General features: G+C 30.6%; 2 protein-coding genes across 2 annotated transcripts in view; one reads left to right on the top strand and one right to left on the bottom strand.

Moving 5' to 3' along the window:
- LOC112604329 (tachykinin-like peptides receptor 99D) overlaps window positions 1–770 on the top strand; it is a 52,457-nt gene extending 51,687 nt beyond the window's left edge. The window contains exon 7 of the mRNA XM_025353309.1: window positions 232–770. Coding sequence (XP_025209094.1) covers window positions 232–426 — 195 coding nt within the window. The 3' untranslated portion in view covers window positions 427–770. The remainder of the gene's footprint in view (window positions 1–231) is intronic.
- Window positions 771–3,851: 3,081 nt separating this feature from the next.
- LOC112595721 (protocadherin-like wing polarity protein stan) lies at window positions 3,852–16,174 on the bottom strand. Its single transcript, XM_025341418.1, has 21 exons — window positions 15,925–16,174; window positions 14,179–14,488; window positions 13,835–14,091; window positions 13,274–13,705; window positions 13,082–13,217; window positions 12,746–12,996; window positions 12,425–12,680; window positions 10,823–11,016; window positions 9,986–10,752; window positions 9,156–9,567; window positions 8,719–8,832; window positions 6,642–6,920; window positions 6,368–6,551; window positions 6,074–6,300; window positions 5,678–5,980; window positions 5,481–5,601; window positions 5,160–5,411; window positions 4,815–5,098; window positions 4,417–4,731; window positions 4,229–4,353; window positions 3,852–4,144 (listed from the first exon to the last, which is right to left on the bottom strand). The coding sequence occupies exons 1-21, from the start codon at window positions 15,934–15,936 to the stop codon at window positions 4,126–4,128; spliced, it is 5,250 nt and encodes a 1,749-aa protein (XP_025197203.1). The 5' UTR covers window positions 15,937–16,174; the 3' UTR covers window positions 3,852–4,125.
- Window positions 16,175–20,387: the final 4,213 nt, after the last annotated feature.

Below are 20,387 nucleotides of genomic sequence, written 5' to 3'. Positions count from 1 at the left end.
AAATCGGAATTATTATTGTAACATCATATCGATAAGTTGGACAAACGATAACGTAATATATTTTACTCTGGAAAACGATCGCTAGGAATAATAAATTACCACATAATATAGTGCGATCGGTCGGGCATAATAAACTGATTTAAGCGAGTCCAATAAAAAAAAAAAAAAAAACAATTTACCTATATCGAAAACAATGCTGTGCTTTACGCCAACAATAATTATTATTCGCAGGAGAAGTTCAAACAAGAGTTCAAAATGCGGTTAGACTTCATGGCGGGAAAGAGGCGACTTACCAGGGATCTGAGCGCTTTTTCCAGCGGTCGTTTTGAGTGGCGCACTAATCACGTGAACACGCACGAACGAAACCTAAAGCATAGCTCGATCGTCACCAACGACACGCCACTGATACTTACGCCCGATGCGTGATCAAACAATTGATCGAAGGGCTGCGGCCTTGTGAGACATTTATCTATTTAATATTTATTCCTGTGTAATTGTTTAAGTTGCGGTGCAGATGTAAAATGTGTTTTTTTATTGTTTTCCCACGCACAATAATATTATAATGGAACATAATATATCTTGTCTAGAAGCACCGAGACTCCGTTGTTCTTGTTCTAGATAACCAATTTTTAGCATGTTTTTTTTTATCGCCATTTTTGTTTTCTTATTCCTACTATCAATTTATCTTTCTATTTACTATAAAATTATTCAAGTATAACATACATAATATTAAAAATGTTATATAAGACTCATTAATTATAACATAATTATTGATTTATGTCATCGATATTAAATCGATTCTGATTGGTTTTTCAACCGAATATTGTTCATTAAATATATTTGTATATATTATTTATTATAATACGTATATAGGTAAGTCTACTATATCAATTCCAATCATTATTTAATGTACGCCCTCTAATTTTCATAAAATAATGTGTCATTTCATATTTTCCACGACCAAAATGATTTTGTTTAATTACTAATAAATAAGTATCTAGTTATGCAAACTCATACTGTATCAGTTTACTATACCTACTGTAATAGTTATTTAGGTATTAGTTCTCAACTAGGATTTAGAAAAAATGTTCCTTAGTTCTTTGGTCATGTTATGTATGTACAATTTTGTATCTTAATTGTAACTAACAATTAAGTACATAATACATATTATATATTAATATACTATTATTAATGGTAATCACGTGTTTTACATTTTGATTATGTATTTATGATAATAAGATAACAATATAATCAGAATACATCATTTAAATATCAGAAAATTTAAATAAAAAATAGTTTTTGTACAATAGCGTTTACATCATACAATTTTTTTTTTCAAAATATAAAAACATTGCTAAACAATAAAGGAAATCAAGAAAATTCAAAATTCTTTAATGAAATTGTAAATAAAGAGATTTCAGTATTTTTAGTACCCAATAATAATGTGAACAAAAAATGCTCGACGTGATAGATATAGTAAGTATTATCTTTGACAGATTATATATTTCAAAAAAAATTATTTATAGGTTTTCTATATCTTTTGAAAACCTCTACATAATTTTGAAATAGAAATTTTTATTTAATTTTAAATAATTTTTATTGCATGCTTTTATAAATAATACAAATTATGTCAGTTTAATTGTTTCAATTAATGACTGGAAGGCTATAAGTCTCGTTGACTTCAGTATTTATAGATAATTTTAACCTTATTCAATGTACAATAACCATTATAAATTATAAGATGTAGTAACAGATAAGATATAATTTTCTTTTTTCTTTTTGTAACAACAAATTTATGAATTACATTGATATATTAATACATAACATTTAATTAATAATAATAATTGCATAAAATTAAATGTGCTATTGTGTAAAAATCAAATATACACAAAAATTAATGATATTAATACAGCAAAAGTGATTATCACAGATAATAGACAAAAAAAAAACTCCCTTTACAAAAACTAATAATATATATATTTATATATATTAATTAACTCCCTGTTTGGCTCAATGATAGTACTTATAAATAAATACAAATTAATAGCAACAGTTAAAATATTAAAACACGTCAACTTTAAAAAAATAAATAATTGTTTACATCATTAAATGAGATTTACCATAATAATATTTTAATAAAAAAATAAATATATTGGATTGAATTTAAATTAATATAATATTACGTAAATACAATTAAAAAATGGCTATTATGACCATTCTGATTTCTCGCATAGTAATCCTGCAGGAGTGTTAGTAGTGTTACTTTAAATTAATAAATTTTATTCAACTTATGGATTACCTTAAAAATAATTGTATACAAATAATTACTTATCATAACTCATAAGATCCACTTTAGTCAAAAATTTTTTATGAACGGGCTATCAAGTAATTAATACTAATAATCACAATTGCCTTTACGGAAAAATTATATTGGACTTGTTTTTCTTATTTTTTATTGACTACTAAGATTAAAATTACTAAGAGTTCAAATTCAATATACCTTGAAAAAAATATACAAGTTACATAGTTACTTATTTTTATCAGTTTGCTGTTAATATGTCACGAATTGATATTAAATTGTAAAATTTCCATATTATATTTTAGAAATTTGTATCTGGCCACTTGTGAGTGAACTATGAGTTGGGCGTCACTAATTTAGCTACTATAGGTATTAATAAAATAATGTTATTTTTAATTTTGAGTGATAATTACGTATAAACATATTTTTATCATTGATTTTTTCTAAGATATTACTTAAAATTGTCAAGAAATCAAATATTTTATTGATTCAGAATTTAATATAATAAGTACTTTGTGGATAGATTATTTTAAAATTCTATTGTTTTCTAAGATGTACAAAAAAAAATCACTAAGTTTAAAAATGTATTTATGAATGCTAGAACAAGCACGTTTTTAGTACAATAACTTGATTTACTGTAAAACACTAACGTATCAATGTATACATATATATATATATATATATTTTTTTACTTATAAGAAGGAAACTTTATGATAGTTAAGTTTTATTTTTATCAAAAAAACTCTATTTCCAAATTTTCTAATCTAAGTATTTTTAAACATATTTATCTGGCGTTATTTAATGTAAATTAAAAATCAAAAGCCAAAATATGACCTAAATAAAGATTTCTTTTTGTAAACAAAAAATTAAAAAACGCCGATTATAGAGACGTGATTGTTTTTTCTGTGAAGTCATTTTTAAAGATTGAAATAGTTGAATTTTATTTTCTAGTACAGTTAATTATAATATAGCCTCTGCGTAGCGTAACTAGATATATTTATTTTTGAATATTTGCTCTTTCATTAATAGTCAGTAAAACGAACTAATAAATTAATTATTTACCCACTTTCATTTATCTTAATTTTATACTCATTATAATTTTTTGAACCCAGGAATTTATTATTATTTTCAATTTACAATATAAATATAACACGTTTGCTCTAGTGCACTTGAATCAAATCTTAACTTATGTTACCAATATTTTGCTACTTATTTATATGATAAAGTAAATAAAACATTTTGAATTTCTGAATAATTTAAACGAAAATTTCGATAAATAAACTTACTTTCAAACTAAAAATGAAATGAATATATTTTATATTGTTTTATTATTATTTTAGTTTAATCTTAGCTGTATAAGTTATAAACTTTTTTCCTAAAAACAAATTGAAGTAAATCAAGATAGACTAGAGTACTTTATCATATTAAGCTTTTAGTTTTAATCCTCTTATTAAGGACAATATTTCAATATGAAAGAAGAACTTTTTGAATTGTGCATGGATCTAATACTTGAAAACACCATATAATGTAGTGCAAAGTAGATATTAAGTTGTTTCATCATAACCGTTTATTATTTTCCTTCTATAATTCTATCATACTTAAAGGTAAACAAGCCAAAAAAATGACTTATAAAAAATATCAAAATTTTCGAAGCAAGTAAATAATATAATCACAGTAATAATATTTACATTTTTAGGTAATAAACGTAAAATTAAAATATATACATAAATATTTTGATTGTATAGTTATTGAATCACAGCACTTTTACATGGCAACTCATATTATTGAGTTCACGTTTAATTGATACTTGGCATCTTATCACGTTATTACCGCAGCCTTTTCCACCTATAAAAAATAAATTAAATAAAATAGGCGCCCTCTTAATTTCACTAATATTTATTCTAAATAAACCATTCTTTCAAAACTTACTTTTTATAAGAACAACATAAAAGGCATATGGAGAAAATAGACACGATTCCAATGAAAATTGCAATACCTAACACCGATATCTGTACCCACGTAACAGCTGATTTAACTTGTTTTGGGGAACATCGCTAAACAAAATTACAATCCAGTAAAATATTTAAGTTTCTCAAGAAAAAATTAATATTTCTTACTTCGATGTTTTTAACTTCGTATTGTTTATACACGTTCTTTAACTCGTGATTGCTGGGGTCTTCGAGTAATGAAATAGTATCTTTTGGATTATAATTGTTTGGGCCCACTAGTTGAAAACACGAACCTGTGCTACTAAAATCCAGACTTCCGTCATTTTTTGAATAAAACTGAGTGTCATACAAATTTAAACTAGCTTGAGGTATCCCTAATGATTTTTCAACGTCTTCTTTGAATTTTTTAATGTAGTGACCTACTACATTTGGGGGTCTTGTGAAAACAAACTTCAACAATCCACGATCTTTTACAATAAACACCTATCAAAATAAATGTACATTGGTATTAATATTATATTTTTGATTGCGATTCGAATCAACTTTTGACGTGAAACATGACTTACTTTGACTGTAGTGTTGGAATGTCTTCCAGGAACATCGCTATTGATTGCGGCTACAACTATGTTAAAATAGCCTTCTGAATAGGATGTCATCGAAGATGTAGTTCTAATCTGTCCACTAATCTGATCTAAAAAGAATGGCCAGCTCTTAATTTCTTTTGGATTTTCTAGCCTATGAGCAAAAGTGAGATTTGTGATGTGGTACGTAATTTGTTCTGCCAAACTGTCTACATCGGTGGCTTGTATTGTAGCCACAAGTGTGTCAAGAGGAACGCTTACCCTAACGCCTAAAAATTAAAATGGTTTAGACAAAATCAATATTTAAACAACCATTAACCAATTACTCACCTAAAGTTAAATTTTCGTCGATGAATTTCGGTAAATTATCGTCGATATCAAGTACTTTTATTACTACCTGTCTTTCACTTGGATCTTGTTTATTGTACGATTTATGCAAGCTGTACGCTTTTGTTTTATGTTTAAAACATTTTATTGTCAAAACATATTCAGATACAGATTCTCTATCAATTTCTCCATTGATTCTTATTTCGGCTACATTATTCGAAGAGTTCAAATAAAATACATTGCCCTCGTTTCCATCTAAAATTAGTATTGTTACAACTCATATAAGATCATTGTCTTTTTCTATAACTAAATTAATTAATATACCCGATATAATGTAATCAATCAGTGCATTATCTCCGATATCTGGGTCATAGGCTGCCAAGGAACCAACTAGGGTGCCATGAGACGACTCTTCTTCGACTTCCATCATTAAGGGTTTTTCTTCCTAAAATTTCAAATAATGTAAAAGAAGTTTACAAATAATCTAGTAATACCTACTAAAAAATCGAATCAACACTTACTATGGATCTATTGAATACAGGTTTATTATCATCGACATCGGTAATAATAACGTTGAAAACTTTTGTTGACTGTTGTGGAACACTGCCTAAATCTCTTGCGACTAATACAAGAGTATATTTGTCTTGCGTTTCTCGATCTAAAATCGATGTGGTCGTTATTAACCCCGTTTCTGAATCGATAGAAAAAAATAAAGAATCTTTTGTTTCTTCTAAAAAGCTATAATGAATCGTTCCTTCCAATGTATTAGGATCATCTGGATCTGTGGCCAGCGCTCTAAATACTAACGACCCAATGGATGCATTCTAAAATAATAGAATCAATGTTATAAATAAGTGAAAATTAAAATGAATAGTTGATTTATTTATATACAGGACGGCCAATATTTATTTGTTCACCTCAGAAACATATGCAATTTCATCAGCAGTTGGATGTACAAAAGTTGGAACTCCATCATTTTCAATTATATCGCTAATGTATAGACTAAGCTTAACATCAGAAAACATTCCTGGTTCTCCATTGTCTTCAGCTCTTATTTTCATTTCATACGGATCAGACCGACCTTTACCCGTTAATCTTTTAGCAGTCTTTATTTGTCCGTTCATTGGATTTATGTACAAGAAACCTTTTTTTTAAAGATATAAAGGATAAATTAAAAAATATAATTCAATCTATACATTTTAAATAAATACCCTGGAGTTGCTGTTCGTCTATGAGTTTGAAATGTACCAAGCCTGCAGATCCTTCATCTGGATCGTGTGCCGATACGTTTAGCACACTTGTTTCGGGGACAACATTCTCTAATACTACTGCAATATAAATTGAAGAATCAAATTCAGGTGCATTGTCATTTATATCTTTGACATCAATATATACCTAATAAAAAAATAAAGCTAAATATAAAAGGTTCAGTTCAACATTTTTTTTTTTTTTTTTTTGGTATATTATATTTATATAATCAATTACTGGCACTGAAGTCATTTTTTGGTTAGGGCCACCCTGTGGAGTGTCTGATGCAAATAACATTAGTTTTAAAATTGGAGTTTTTTCTCGATCAATTACACCATGCCCCGAAACTTTTATTTCTCCGCTAATAGGATCAACAGTAAACAAATTTGAATTTTCACCTCCCAGATGATACCTAATAATACCATTTTGAGACGTTGGTAAATCTTTGTCATTTGCTCTGACTGACAAAACAACAGTTCCTTTTGGACTGGATTCTACGAGAGAAGTTCGATAAATCTGAAATTAAATTTAAATTAAAATATTTTATTTTTTATGTATAACACAAAAACTATTGATTTATTTTATAAGTAAAACCATTTAAAAATATTATACAGCGGTTCAATAAATTTTAAATCTAGTATAATATTTTAGATAATACTTCAGTTGTAATTTTTGTTACACTACACAACTTTTATTTTTTTAATTTGATAGTAAACCATTACTTTTAAATTGAATACCAATGACCTACCTGTCACAACACAATACTATTCCACAAAGAGGCAAATGCAACAAGAATTTTCAATTTAACATTTTAGTAAGTGCAGATTATATTAATTTAGTTGTTTCAAATTCTATTATTATTATTATGTTTACTTAAGTGGTTTTGATTTTAACTCAGATCCCAATGTTACGTATCATAATATACTTTCTCGTAGAAATCGCAAATAAATGTATGTAATTTAGGGCTTCATTTTAGTATTTATACTATGATATAAGTTTAATATATTTTAAAAGTTTATAATCGTAGGTAGTATAGTTTTGATATAAAGTGTGAATTGTTCAATTATATTCTTGTAAAGTCTTGGCGATATGGGTAAAGTGATTAAATAAAATTAATATCGATAAGAATGCAGACTAATCACTCCAGCCCACTGTTATAACTTGTAATCCATACATTTTTAATCTACAGAAAACTACAACCTATACGTTATCAATCACTAAACCCTCTATGAGATAAATGTGATTAAGTTCAAAATAAATATTACACATGTAATTGAAAAATAAACGTATAATCAAAAAATCAAGCGTATACCTTCTTTTTAAATAAATAAATTATCCTACATTCAAAATACCGTACGTTTGAATTTAATTTAAATACATTCACCGTATGGTATAAAGACACGATATTATAATTATTTATGAAATATAATATGAAAATTAATTAAAATAGAGGAAATATTTTAAATATAAATTTTATTTTAAAATGTATTATTTTTTTTTTAAACATTTATTATAATTAGGTAGGTAACTTACTATTTACTAATTTAATAAAAAAAATATAAATATAACTCCGCAAATTATGACCTGTATTTACTATTGGTTTTTTATCAAACACAAATTACCTGTTTTACATTTAGACCTAAATACTTTACTGGGTGATTATTATATTATAACTACAGTTTCTACATAATGATTATCTTGAAAATCGTTAATGTTTCATAAAATAATGATTTACATAATTTTAACCTTAAAGTCATTATTAGACCTGAATTCAAAAATTAAATTATAAATAATATACCATTACTATTTTTATTGTTATAATTTATTTCAAATTTTTTCTTTTTTATGCAATATAGTACATACATTATACATACATACATTTTTAATTTTATATTCTAAATTTAATCAAATGTTAGTTAACTACTCTATTCACCTAATATTTAAACCAACTTTTTTTCTGAAAACGTTGTTTTTAGTGAATATTCACTAAAAAATAAAATATTTTGAAAATTTTAATACTTATTGAGAATTTATTGGTAACTATTAATTTAACTAATAACTTAGTATCATGTTCTGTTTTTTTCTCCGAATAAAATTTACATAAATAATGTAAAATATGTATATACATTAAAAATCGTGCAATAAAATTTAAAAATATAAAAAACTTTATGAATTGAAAGTTGCACTTTGTGGAACGAGATGTCAGTTTCGTCATTAACATCGTATAAAAACGTCTAATAAATTGACGAAATTTATATCTCACTAAAAAATACATTAAATATTCAATCACCAAAATGAAATTTTGTTAACTCACGGGATATTCAAATTCTGGACTATTGTCGTTGATATCTTGCACTTCGATCACAATGGTTTTGCTAGTGGACCGATCACCGTCTTCGGTGGTAACTTTCACTTGAAACGTCAACGTCTGAAATAATAATATCACAAAATGTATTACTAGTCATGGCTTGAGTACACACCGATAATCGTAAATAGTAATAAATTCGTAAGTAAAAGCACGTCTTGTAGAGGCATATAAAATAAACTAATACATTGAACAACTAGGTGATCGTCTACCCTCTGCAGGTTAATTAATTAGAAACATAACTGTGGTGGTTTCCACCACAGAGCCATTAAACATTTTAATGTTAACATTCAAAGTACATCGTCACGCCACACGATCTCGTACGGTAAACGGGTTTACAACAACATAATTTAATTTTTCTTGTAAAAAATGTCAATATCACTTACCTTGTCTTCCAGCGTTTCGTAGTCCAGTCTTTCTGTAAGTATGACTTTACCGGCATAGTCCATAGCAATTTGTCGCGGTACGGCCGTGACAGCCTTGAAATCGTATAGCGACTCGTTCGTAACCGCGTCAATTGCTTTGAGCTGCACCAATTCCGTACCAATTGGCGTTTCTTCGTCCACTTTTACGATTAATATAGACGAGTCGCCATCAGCAGACCATCCGGTGTTGGTGAACACCGGATTTTTATTCATGTACGGCTTCACAAAAAATGTGATTTCCACTTCGTCGTACTGTTCGTTGACGTTTTCAACGGCATTCACGTCCACGGCTCTGATGGTCAACACGATCACCGATGCCATTTGATAGCTAAGCGCCGAATTCACTTTGATATCGCCGGTAAGTTTGTTGATGCTGCAAAAGTTGTACAAAACTATAGCGTTGGGTTATGAGGTTACGAAAAATACAACCGAAAATAACAGTACACTATACATCATAATATATTATGTGAATATATTTTTTTTAACCAACATAAAGATAAAAATCATTTTCCACGAAAAATATTCATGAAAAATAATACCACGTACTAACGCGCGTTTTGCATATTGTTTAAAATATAATATACGTAATATACATGGTAGGAGTCCATCATGTTTTTCCGTTATACTCGTAATACGTATTTTGTGTTTTTATTATACCGGTGACGGTATGACTTTCTATCTCATCCTGTCAATGTATTTGTATTGTAAATAAATTAAAATGCGATCAAAGTATGTACATCGTACCTATAAATATTTAATTATGTTGTATTTTAATTGCTATATATTATTACCTGAATGTATCTTTGAAATTGTATGAGCTTGTGTTTTTCAACGGCAATCCAGTTTTGTCATTAGCTTTAATTGGTTCAACGATCGCGTACTTAATCGACGCATTTTTATCCGGGTCGACGGCATTTACTTTATATACGATTTCCCCTATTTCCATGATTTCAGGTACGTATACTATATAACTTACATTATGGTCGAACTTGGGAGGTTTATTATTTACATCTGTGACGTTAACATACACGTCGGTGTGTGCAACCTCTCTGATAGGCAACCCACTGTCCATAGCCATGACGACTAAGTGATAATACGACAATCCCGTCGAGTCCAAATCGAGTATGGCGCGTTCTGATACAGATATGACTCCGGTTTTCTTATTGATGTGAAAATTATCGTTACTATTGACCATGCTGTACTCGATTAGATGGTCTGGTCCATCTGGATCGGTCGCTCGAACCCTCAGTATGTCCATTGTCCTCGGAGTGTTTTCCGGTATCGTGACGAAATACGTGAGATTCTTAAACATGGGCCTCTGGTTTCCCGGCACACCAACTCTGACGTAGACATTTGCGTCCGCGTGTAGAGGTGGCATTCCCAGGTCTGTCGCTCTAATTACTAATTCGTATTGTCCTCGAGATGTGTGACTCGAGTTCACCGGTGAATTCAATGTCAACTCCCCGCTGATAGGATTCACTAGAATGACGTCGTCGTAGTTTGAACTGGCGACCGAATAACGAATCATAGAATTGAGACCACTGTCGGCGTCAGATGCCTAAATTCACATCATTAAATATTTTTACCATTCAATAACTTTATGTTATCAGATAAAAAATTGATCTTACCTGAACAAAGAATTTCGGCTGGAATTCAGTACCTCCTTCTCGTATAGTTCTTTTATATTCCAACGAATTAAATACAGGAGTATTATCATTAACGTCTATAATTTCAACCAAAATAACTACGTGGGTGGAACGATTACCTCCGTCTTTCGCCTCAAGAGTAAGTGAATATGAACTTTGCTGCTCATAGTCGACCTCTAAAAAAAAAAAAATAACAGTTATCATCTAATAGTTTATTCAATTATTCTAAAAAATGTTTTTGATTAACGTTTGAGTTCTAAATATTCTAAATTTGTTTAAAATATTTAAATGAAAAACCTTCTAATGAATAAAAATAACTAATGTATTTAAATTTACTATATAGAAAGTACCCATATATGTATGTCATTATTACTGATGGCCTGTTAAAGTAATTATACGTGATAGTTTATAATAGTACATAATCTATTACCCATATTAATAAAATTAATAAGAATTAATTAATTTTAATAAAATGTGTTTTTAATAGTTTTTTGTTTCGAAGTTTTCGACCAAAAGCAATCAATAATTAATTGGTAGACATGCTATATTTTTAATTGCTTTGATTTACACCTATAAACGTTTAAAAAATATCTAAATTAAAACTTCATCAGCTATCATTATTAAAATATTTTTCAGCATTATAATAATATTGGTTTTTATTATTGACTTTTAAACCAAAAATAATTAAAATTTGCAGCTAAAAATTAAAAAGTCATATAAATATATTTTTTTAACTGCATGGATATAAATACTAATTGTTGCGAACTTCTAATCCGATTTTATTATTACAGCTCTACTAATTTAAATCTTTCTAATTTTAAATGTTATGTGACAATAAACAGCTATCAACACCTTCTCTTGTTTCTCACAGTTTATAGAATAAAATTAATCTATTGGTTTAGAATATATTTTCTCCACACTCGATTATATGATGACTTATACGATAATTTGTTGATATTTTAAGCTTTTTTAAACTCGCAAAATAAAACAATGTATTCGAAAAATTCGCTGAATTATAAAGTAAGTTGATAAATAGTAACACGGTAGAAACAATAATCACGATACACAAACATTATTTATGTATTACATGTTGTAAAATTTTTCATTGTAATTTTTCCAATTAAATAAATAAAAATAATCATATTTCAATACCAAGACCTTCAATTACTGATAGATAAAGTTTATAGTAAAATTGTACGTCAAGATAAACAACTTATAACATTTTTTTTGAACGTTATACCAAATGTTTTACAAAAAATATTAGCCAACAAACTTATAATCATATAATATTAAGAAATATGAAAAATATATTAATATGCTATGATACTTTCAAATATGTTCTTTCTTTAAAATATGACGAAATATCAACAGTATGCAAAGTACAATTTTTTATTTAAACTATTTACCTCGCGAAAATAATTTTTAATTTCTAAGAATATTCGATGAGCATTACAAAAATATAAAAACAACATGCATATCACGTAAGAAGTCCCGAACCCTACTATTGGGTATACGTGTTAAATTGTTAATATAAGATTGTTTTAAATTTTAATTAATGTAATTTTATTAACACAAATAACTTACTGCCCGTCAAAAATATACCGCCGAATTCAGGATCGCTACCAAATTTGTCCATTCCAAAACCTTGTAAACTGTAAGTTATTTCACCATTTATACCACTATCAATGTCGGTAGCAGTGAGATTTGCTATACTCGTTCCAGGCACAAAATTTTCCGGTATGGAGAATGCATATGTTGTTTGAGAAAATTTTGGTAAGTTATCATTAGCATCGAGTACGTTAACTTGTACATGAGCTGCAGAAGCTTCTTTAAATCCACCCTAAAATCCATCCAAAGCATATAAATACACATGAGTTAAAAATGCATAAATATAATATTACTTACACTTAAATTATCTTGGTACATAGCAACAATATCGAATTCGACATCAGTGACTCCTGCGTCGTAATCAAATCCATCGTTGTCTACTAGACGAATCAAAACGGTTGACCTTCCCAAGGCCGTTTCGGGGATAATTTTAAACCAATTAGACACCCTGGAGTCTTGAGTTCTCATTACCAACACGTATCTCCCGTTATCTCCTAAGTCCTTATCATTGACTATAATATTTAATCCCGGTAAAGGTGTTCCGATACCTGAAAATAATATTAAATAATTTAGTAATTTTAGTTTTAAAAAATAAACATTATTTAGTCATAATAATTACAAATTCCATCTTACTTATGTCCTCGGATACCGATGTCGTAAAACTCCTTTCGTTGAATTCGGGTTTTTCGTCATCCACGTCTTGAACTACTACAGTAACGATCTCATAACTGACGTCACCGGGTAATTCGTTGTTGATCAGCTCGGTAGCCTGTAAAACGAAATACCGTTATACGCTGTCACGTTCGATTAAGTGATATTAGTCACCTTTAATCTGAATGTATAAATACCACCGGCGTCGGAAACTATTTTGTTTTCCCGATCAATAGGATTGTCGCTGGTAAATATGTAAGCAGTTCCGTTAGACTCATTCTCGATAGTGAAGTACCCGAGAGAATCGTCTTCTAAACTCAACACGACTGGTCTCTTGAAACCTGCGTCGCCGTCTTCAGCAGTGACCTTAAGTACTTGTACACCTGCCGGTGTGTTTTCGTCGATCACGATCGAATACGGTGAGTTTGTGAAAATCGGACGTTCGTCCTGCACGTCTTTGACGACTACCGAAATATTAGCGGTGGACGATAGGGAGTTTTTCACCCCTCCATCAGTCGCTTTCACGGTTAACTTGTACGACGACACCGTGTCGAAATCTAATGAACGTGCTAATCTAATAGAACATACGTACGTACCTATGGATACCTGTAAACGAAATTACATGGTAATGGTACAATAATTGAATAATATAATCCAATGTTACATCCTACACAACCTTCACAACCTTCACATATTACCAGATAAATGAATCTATAAAGTCTGCACATAACTTACTTTTTCGGTCAGCAGATTAAATGTCACACAAGGTTCATTGTTTTGAAAGCATGTCATGGAAATCTCACTATTCGGTCCGATGTCTTTATCGATAACTGTTATGTTGTTATATATTATGGTGCCAACTCGCGTGTCTTCTGAAACACTGAACGAATATGGTCTCCCTAGGAACTCTGGGGCATTATCGTTCACATCGATAACAGATATTTCTCTTCTCAAAGACACCGTATTTGCATCGGAGTCCTTGATCGGCTCATCTGAAAATATTTAAGTTATAAAACTATTTTTTATGCTTTTTTGACACTTGGTTTTATATCTATCATCAACAGTTATGTGATGTTTACCAGTTACGCTAATGACGACTTCCAGTGAATCCAATGTCTCTCTGTCCAAACGTTTGGCCAGTGTAACGACACCGGTCGATCGATCAATGTTCAGATATTGGCCACTCACAGTGTATGACACCTTCGAACCCTCGGGATCGATTGCCGAAAGTTTGTAGACTGATTTTCCAACTGGGGTGTCTTCGGACAAGGAAAATCGTGCCATGTCGCCGCCTGGCAGGAATTGCGGCGGTCGGTTGTTTAACGCGCATTTTGACCGGCCGAAAACAATCAGAAATACGAGTAAAATAACAAGCTGGTTGTGCGTCATCTGAAAACGAAATAGGAATTTATCTAACAGAATGTAAATCTACTCTTTAATTTTAAGAACAGCTGGTGACGTATGATTTAATATTTGTTCCTATTGTATTTATTGCATAATATATTATACGTATATATGTATTATATATAACTGTACTGATAATATTGAAAAAAAGTTGTATGACAAGTACATAGAAATAACGAAAAATTACATCGAATAAATTAATAAATAATTGATTTAAAATAATAAATTATAATATACTATATAAGTATACCAGTATGTGTATTCAAATTGTATTAATTTAAAAGTGTTATTGTTTAGACATAAATCTCTAATATTAAATTAGTCTATTACCGTTATAATTAATATGTTAATATGGCCACAAATTCGAGAAACCACTAATATTTGAGATTTTTGAGCTACAATTTGAATTTAATTTCTTAACATTGGATACTTAGGCACGTCTTCAAAATATACATTAAACCTTTGCACTCAATAAATATAGCTTAAGACTTTAAGTCTATGTGTACACAAATAAATTAACCAAGGTTTGTAATACAACTTTGTATAATAAGATAAATTATAAACAGACAACAGTATTTTTTTCAATCGTGAAAACTAGGTACCTACAATATGTGTGTTATATGTAATTGGTCAATAATTTTAATTATATGTTACCGCAGTTTACGGGAGACAATACTTGAAAAAAAAGGCAAATTCGCGGGACTTTGGGTGCTTCAGCCAGCTCGCCCCCCTTTTAAATCTACCGTTGGCGTCAAACATCGAGGTTAAAGGTGTTTTTGTGTCGTTCCTATTGTGTTTCGAGACTCTCGGTTTCGTTAACCTCTCAACATGTCGCCGCCGACGGGTCACGGCAAAAAAATAACTGCACTCAGCCGTTCTCACGCGCGCGAGCTCGCATGTATACGTAATCGGACGGTTATTAAAATCCGGTTTCGCGAGGCTCGGCCAAAACCTAGGTTCGTTTAGCGAGCGACGCGGTGGGTAGGTACGTGCTACACGGTTTACATAATGATAGGACACAACCACGGTACACACGCGGTATATCGTTATCGTCGCAATTATCGTAACCATAACCACACCCTTTGGACTTGACCACGACTCGTTCGTTTATTTACGCACACCGATGGACAATGTATTGTCTTTCGTAATATTATTACATCCCTCGTCGTCTCGGCGTACGGCCGGATAGACAGTGTGTGAGCGCCATGTCCAAAAACGGTACCCATCCAAAACGAGCTTAGAAAGCCAAACGCAGCGGCCGCAAACGCCCAATGTTGTCGCGCGACGACCCAGATTTTGGGAACCGAAAAACGCGTAGGATGGTAGGTACCTACGTCCGATGATAACAATCATAACATCTCATGTGTGGGTACATGCCCGCTACACCATTCCAGTACCGGGTAGCCGTTTCGTATACTTACCGGCGAACGCATTTTTCACGGACCTCTCGCCACAAAATCAGTTTCCCAAACACACGACGACCAGTATCAACATGACACACACATACGCGCGCGCGGACACGGACACACTCGCTATCGACGAACGGCGTTGGGAACATGAACGCGCGCGTAACTCACATGGCGGACGGGGAACCGACGACCTCAAGAATCCAGGTAAACCGAACCACTGAGGGGTCACGCAGCCGGTGGAAGACGAGAGACAGGTAAATAATAATAATAATAATAATAATAATGGTACGTTCCAACTGTCTTGCGTGCAACCGGTGTGCCGTCACGATACCGGGCAACTGCAGAGTGGGGCGAAACCGGTCATGCGCCACTAAGCGGTTGGGATCGGTACCATGTTACTCGCGAGAGCTCGATCCCCCCCCCCCCAAACATACACACACACAACACACACACTACTAACACCTCCAAAGACTCTGCCGCAACACCACCGTCGGCTCCGATGACTATAATACGCACCAGCACCCGATATCGTCGTTGTATTTCACTACACAGTTGTTGTCGTTATTATTTTTCACATATTATTATGTCTTGGGACGCGTAGGTTTGGCACGCTCTATACGTTATTACGTTGGATTGACGCAACGCGGCGGGCTGGACCACGGGTACGCCCGAACATCGAAACGTACGACGGTCGTCGGACACCGGCCGGCGGTCCGTTGCTCGTTGTCGCGTTGTTATTATAATCGTCGCCGACAATTTTATTACTGTCGTATTGTTCGACATGGGCACGCCGCCGAGGGTTTGCCGTAATATTATGTAGTGTGCATCGCGAGATAATGGCCATGAAACCGGTTTGAGAAAAGAACTTTTTTAGTTTTTTACCAAACGACAACGGTGTTTAGAAACTCCGCAGGGCTATATACGTATTATTTTCCGCCGATCGTGGGCGTTCAAGGAGGTCACGCGATATGGACATATTATTATAATAGTAACTTTACATTATTATTATTATTATTATTATTATTATTATTATAATTGTTCTTGTTGTGCGTGTGTCAATGACGAACAAACGGTATTAATCGCGGTCGGTCGTGCCGGGCGGGAATCGTTAGGGCTCGAAGCCACCGTCTTATCTATTTAATTCGATGTTTCATACATAATTGGCAAAAGATTTCCCTTAGGTGTTATTGCGTCCTAAAATAAGTAGGTATAAAATGTACGGCAAAATTGCGAGAGCCGATGCACGAGATCTGTACTCTGTGTCGGAAGAAAATTTCTCTTCATAAGTTATTAATTTCTATTATAAGAGTTTGATGCTTTAAGAATTGAAATAATAATCTATATAGCGATCTGAACTATTGTTTGAATACATATAGTACTTATAGTATCTAATTTACAGTCCAAATGCACGGAATATTGTACTCATATACTCTATTATTTAAGAATGCATTTAATATGTCGACATTTTATCAGGTAATCGATATCTGAAAGTAGAATATACTTATCGTTTACAAGTTTGAATTTTCAATCCACTACAATTTCGGTGAATGGTACCTAATTAGTAATAGTATATTAATGAAAAAACAAAATGTATTGTAAATTAATAGGTATAATAATTATTTGTATTGAAGCAATAAGATAGTAATTAAAAAATATAGGTACTATTTTTTTTTTAATGTTTTAACACTAGTATACACTATACATATAATATTAAATATGAATAACTTTTTCAAAAAAATCTGATATCATAATAAATGATTAGTTATTTGTCAGATTATCCTTTATAATTTAACAATATGTTTTTTATGAATTTCAAATTGCACGTTCATTAAACTTATCCGTAATGCGTAAACGTCAAACGACTTGTAGACATTATTTAAATCCTAATTCGAATTTTATTAAATCTTGTTTATTGTGTTTTATCAATTTTCTTCAATTAGTGTTATAGAATCAAGAAAAAATTAAAAATATAATTTATAAAAGGTATAATACAATTTTTAATTTCTTGTAAACATGTTAATTTACTATTATATGCTTACTATATTCTTAATTTAAATCTTATTGGAATTTAATGACTACAAACTTATTATTTATTCATAAAATTGTATTTTGATTAGTTTTAAATATATATTAATAATTTTATTTAATTTTACTTTATTGAATATTAAAGAGTGTCATCAAACTAGATTTTATATATGTAGCTAATGGGTGAGCTTAAAATAATTATAATTGTTTTATTTTAAGTGTATAAACAACGTTTTGTTAAAGTGAAGATAATTTTTGTTCAAAAATACAAATATTTTGTATTATAAAATACTTTAGATGACGTAAAAAAAAAATACAAAAAAGGATCTTTACACTAATCATTATATTTGACAATAGCAATGAATTTAAATAGTTATTAATTATTGTTGATATCCAATGTTAGCATTCACGATAAATCAATAATAAAATAATTATTTTACTACTTACAATTTTAGAATTAGAATACATTCATGCAGTATACTACACTTGTAAAATTATATAAAAACATTTATTTTATTAATAAATACGTACCTATGCATGGTAAACAATGATCAATGTTTAAGAGGCGTCTTTATTGTTATTTAAAATATTAACGACCTATTGTAAATACTGTCACGAGTGTTGAGGAATTTAGTAATAGGAGTAACGTATAAAATGAAAATGGTTTAAAATAACAAAACAAATATTTTCTTCTCTGACAAGACTACATGTTTGTAATTTGGTTAAGTTTTGAATAAAATAAATAAAAATAAAGTGCGTTTCTTTATTTATGGTAAAAATACATTTATATTCTGACGTTACAGCGAGAAGAGAAAAACGTTTTCGTTGTTTTAGCGAATACCTAATAATATAGTTTAACAAAGTAACAATATATTATACTACGACGTGAAATGTCCCAAGACTCCGTTCGGTTACGATAATATTAAATGGAATTTCGAATTCGTTTTCACTTATATTATTTCACAATATATAATCTCAGTTCAGACGACTTTTAGACAAAGTATGCGCTTGTTGCGCGTGAAAGTGCGCGACAAAGCGTCAATATGACAATAAATAGTATAATGTATACTGCTGAGACTGACTGATGATCCATTAGACCGATCACGAACCGTGTCCATCGTACATAATAAACACGGCTGGAGCGCCTAATATATTGCACTCAGTGTAATATTTACATATTATACATACAAATACAATAATAAAAGTAGCGTAATGATGTGCTGTTAAACGCGAGCAAAGCAAATCTGGCACACAAAACGAACACAGTCATCGTGCGCGTAAAAAGAAGTCGCACGAATTATCATTACGACGGTCCAGAATTAGTCATTGAACGTCTATGAATAAGGCGAAATTAGATTCACCATTATGTTTTTTTCCTACTAGATACATAGACGAATGATAACGTTATTTTATTTTTTTTTTTACTCTCTTAACGCTCGAGGTCTGAAAACTCGAATTTCATCCTTGCCTATACTCGCGGATCTCGCATTTATCTAAAAATACGTGTATAATCACTATATATTATATTATTCCTGGTATAGTAACGATAATAATAATATTAAATTCTATACGGCATACAATATAATAATAAATGATTACAGTATTGTTGTGTTTGGATGTAAGTATATAAATGTGTGAAATTCAGTGCAATAATTCGTGGTTGGCGAAAGGGGAGAGGGGCAAGTGTTAGACTATTATTTAACATAATAACATAATATATTCAGTGCCGAAATCCGACCAAAGACCAAAGGGTCCCCGCCGACTAAAGACCTAGTATTCCGTTAACGTTCGAAACTATGTACACCAATCGCCACGGAACAGAATACCTGCCGTTCTGATTACGTTATATTATTATTGTTATGGTGGTCGGGTTACGCTCATAATAAAAATATATAATAATAATAACATATCATAGCGTGTTTCGGTGGTTAAATCAACTGCGGTGGCGTTCTATAGTGAGTTGTTCACTAACCTATACTTTTAAATTCGTATCATCTATTGGAAATGACATACGAATTCGGTTTTATAACTTCGAAATTGATACTATTTTCTATTTCATGAAATGGACAAACACAATTTATTTATGGTTTACATTAGAGAAACGAATAAAATAACTGGATATGACCATTTAAAATTACAATATATTTTATTATTATGATATTTTTTTTAATATTACTCTAACACATAATACATTATACCATTTCGTTTCTGTATGTCGTGTTTCGTGTCTTAATATTATAGTAGATACTACATGATATATTTTTATGGTTGTGAGTATTGTAGCTTGTAGTAATTTTGAAGAAAATGTATGAACGAGTATTGATAAATTTGTTTATTGTTAAATTTTTTATACAACGGACGTTCCTAACTATGTAATAATGTTATGTAATATGTATGCGGGGTTGTCGAATACGATTTTATACAAAATATGAATGAGAAGATATATTCGA

Source organism: Melanaphis sacchari, unplaced genomic scaffold, assembly GCF_002803265.2.
Source record: "Melanaphis sacchari strain LSU unplaced genomic scaffold, SCAv2.0 Contig0_pilon_pilon, whole genome shotgun sequence".
Lineage (NCBI taxonomy): Eukaryota > Metazoa > Arthropoda > Insecta > Hemiptera > Aphididae > Melanaphis > Melanaphis sacchari.
Note: the sequence above shows the minus strand (reverse complement) of the source record. Positions and strands in the feature narration are given on the sequence as shown.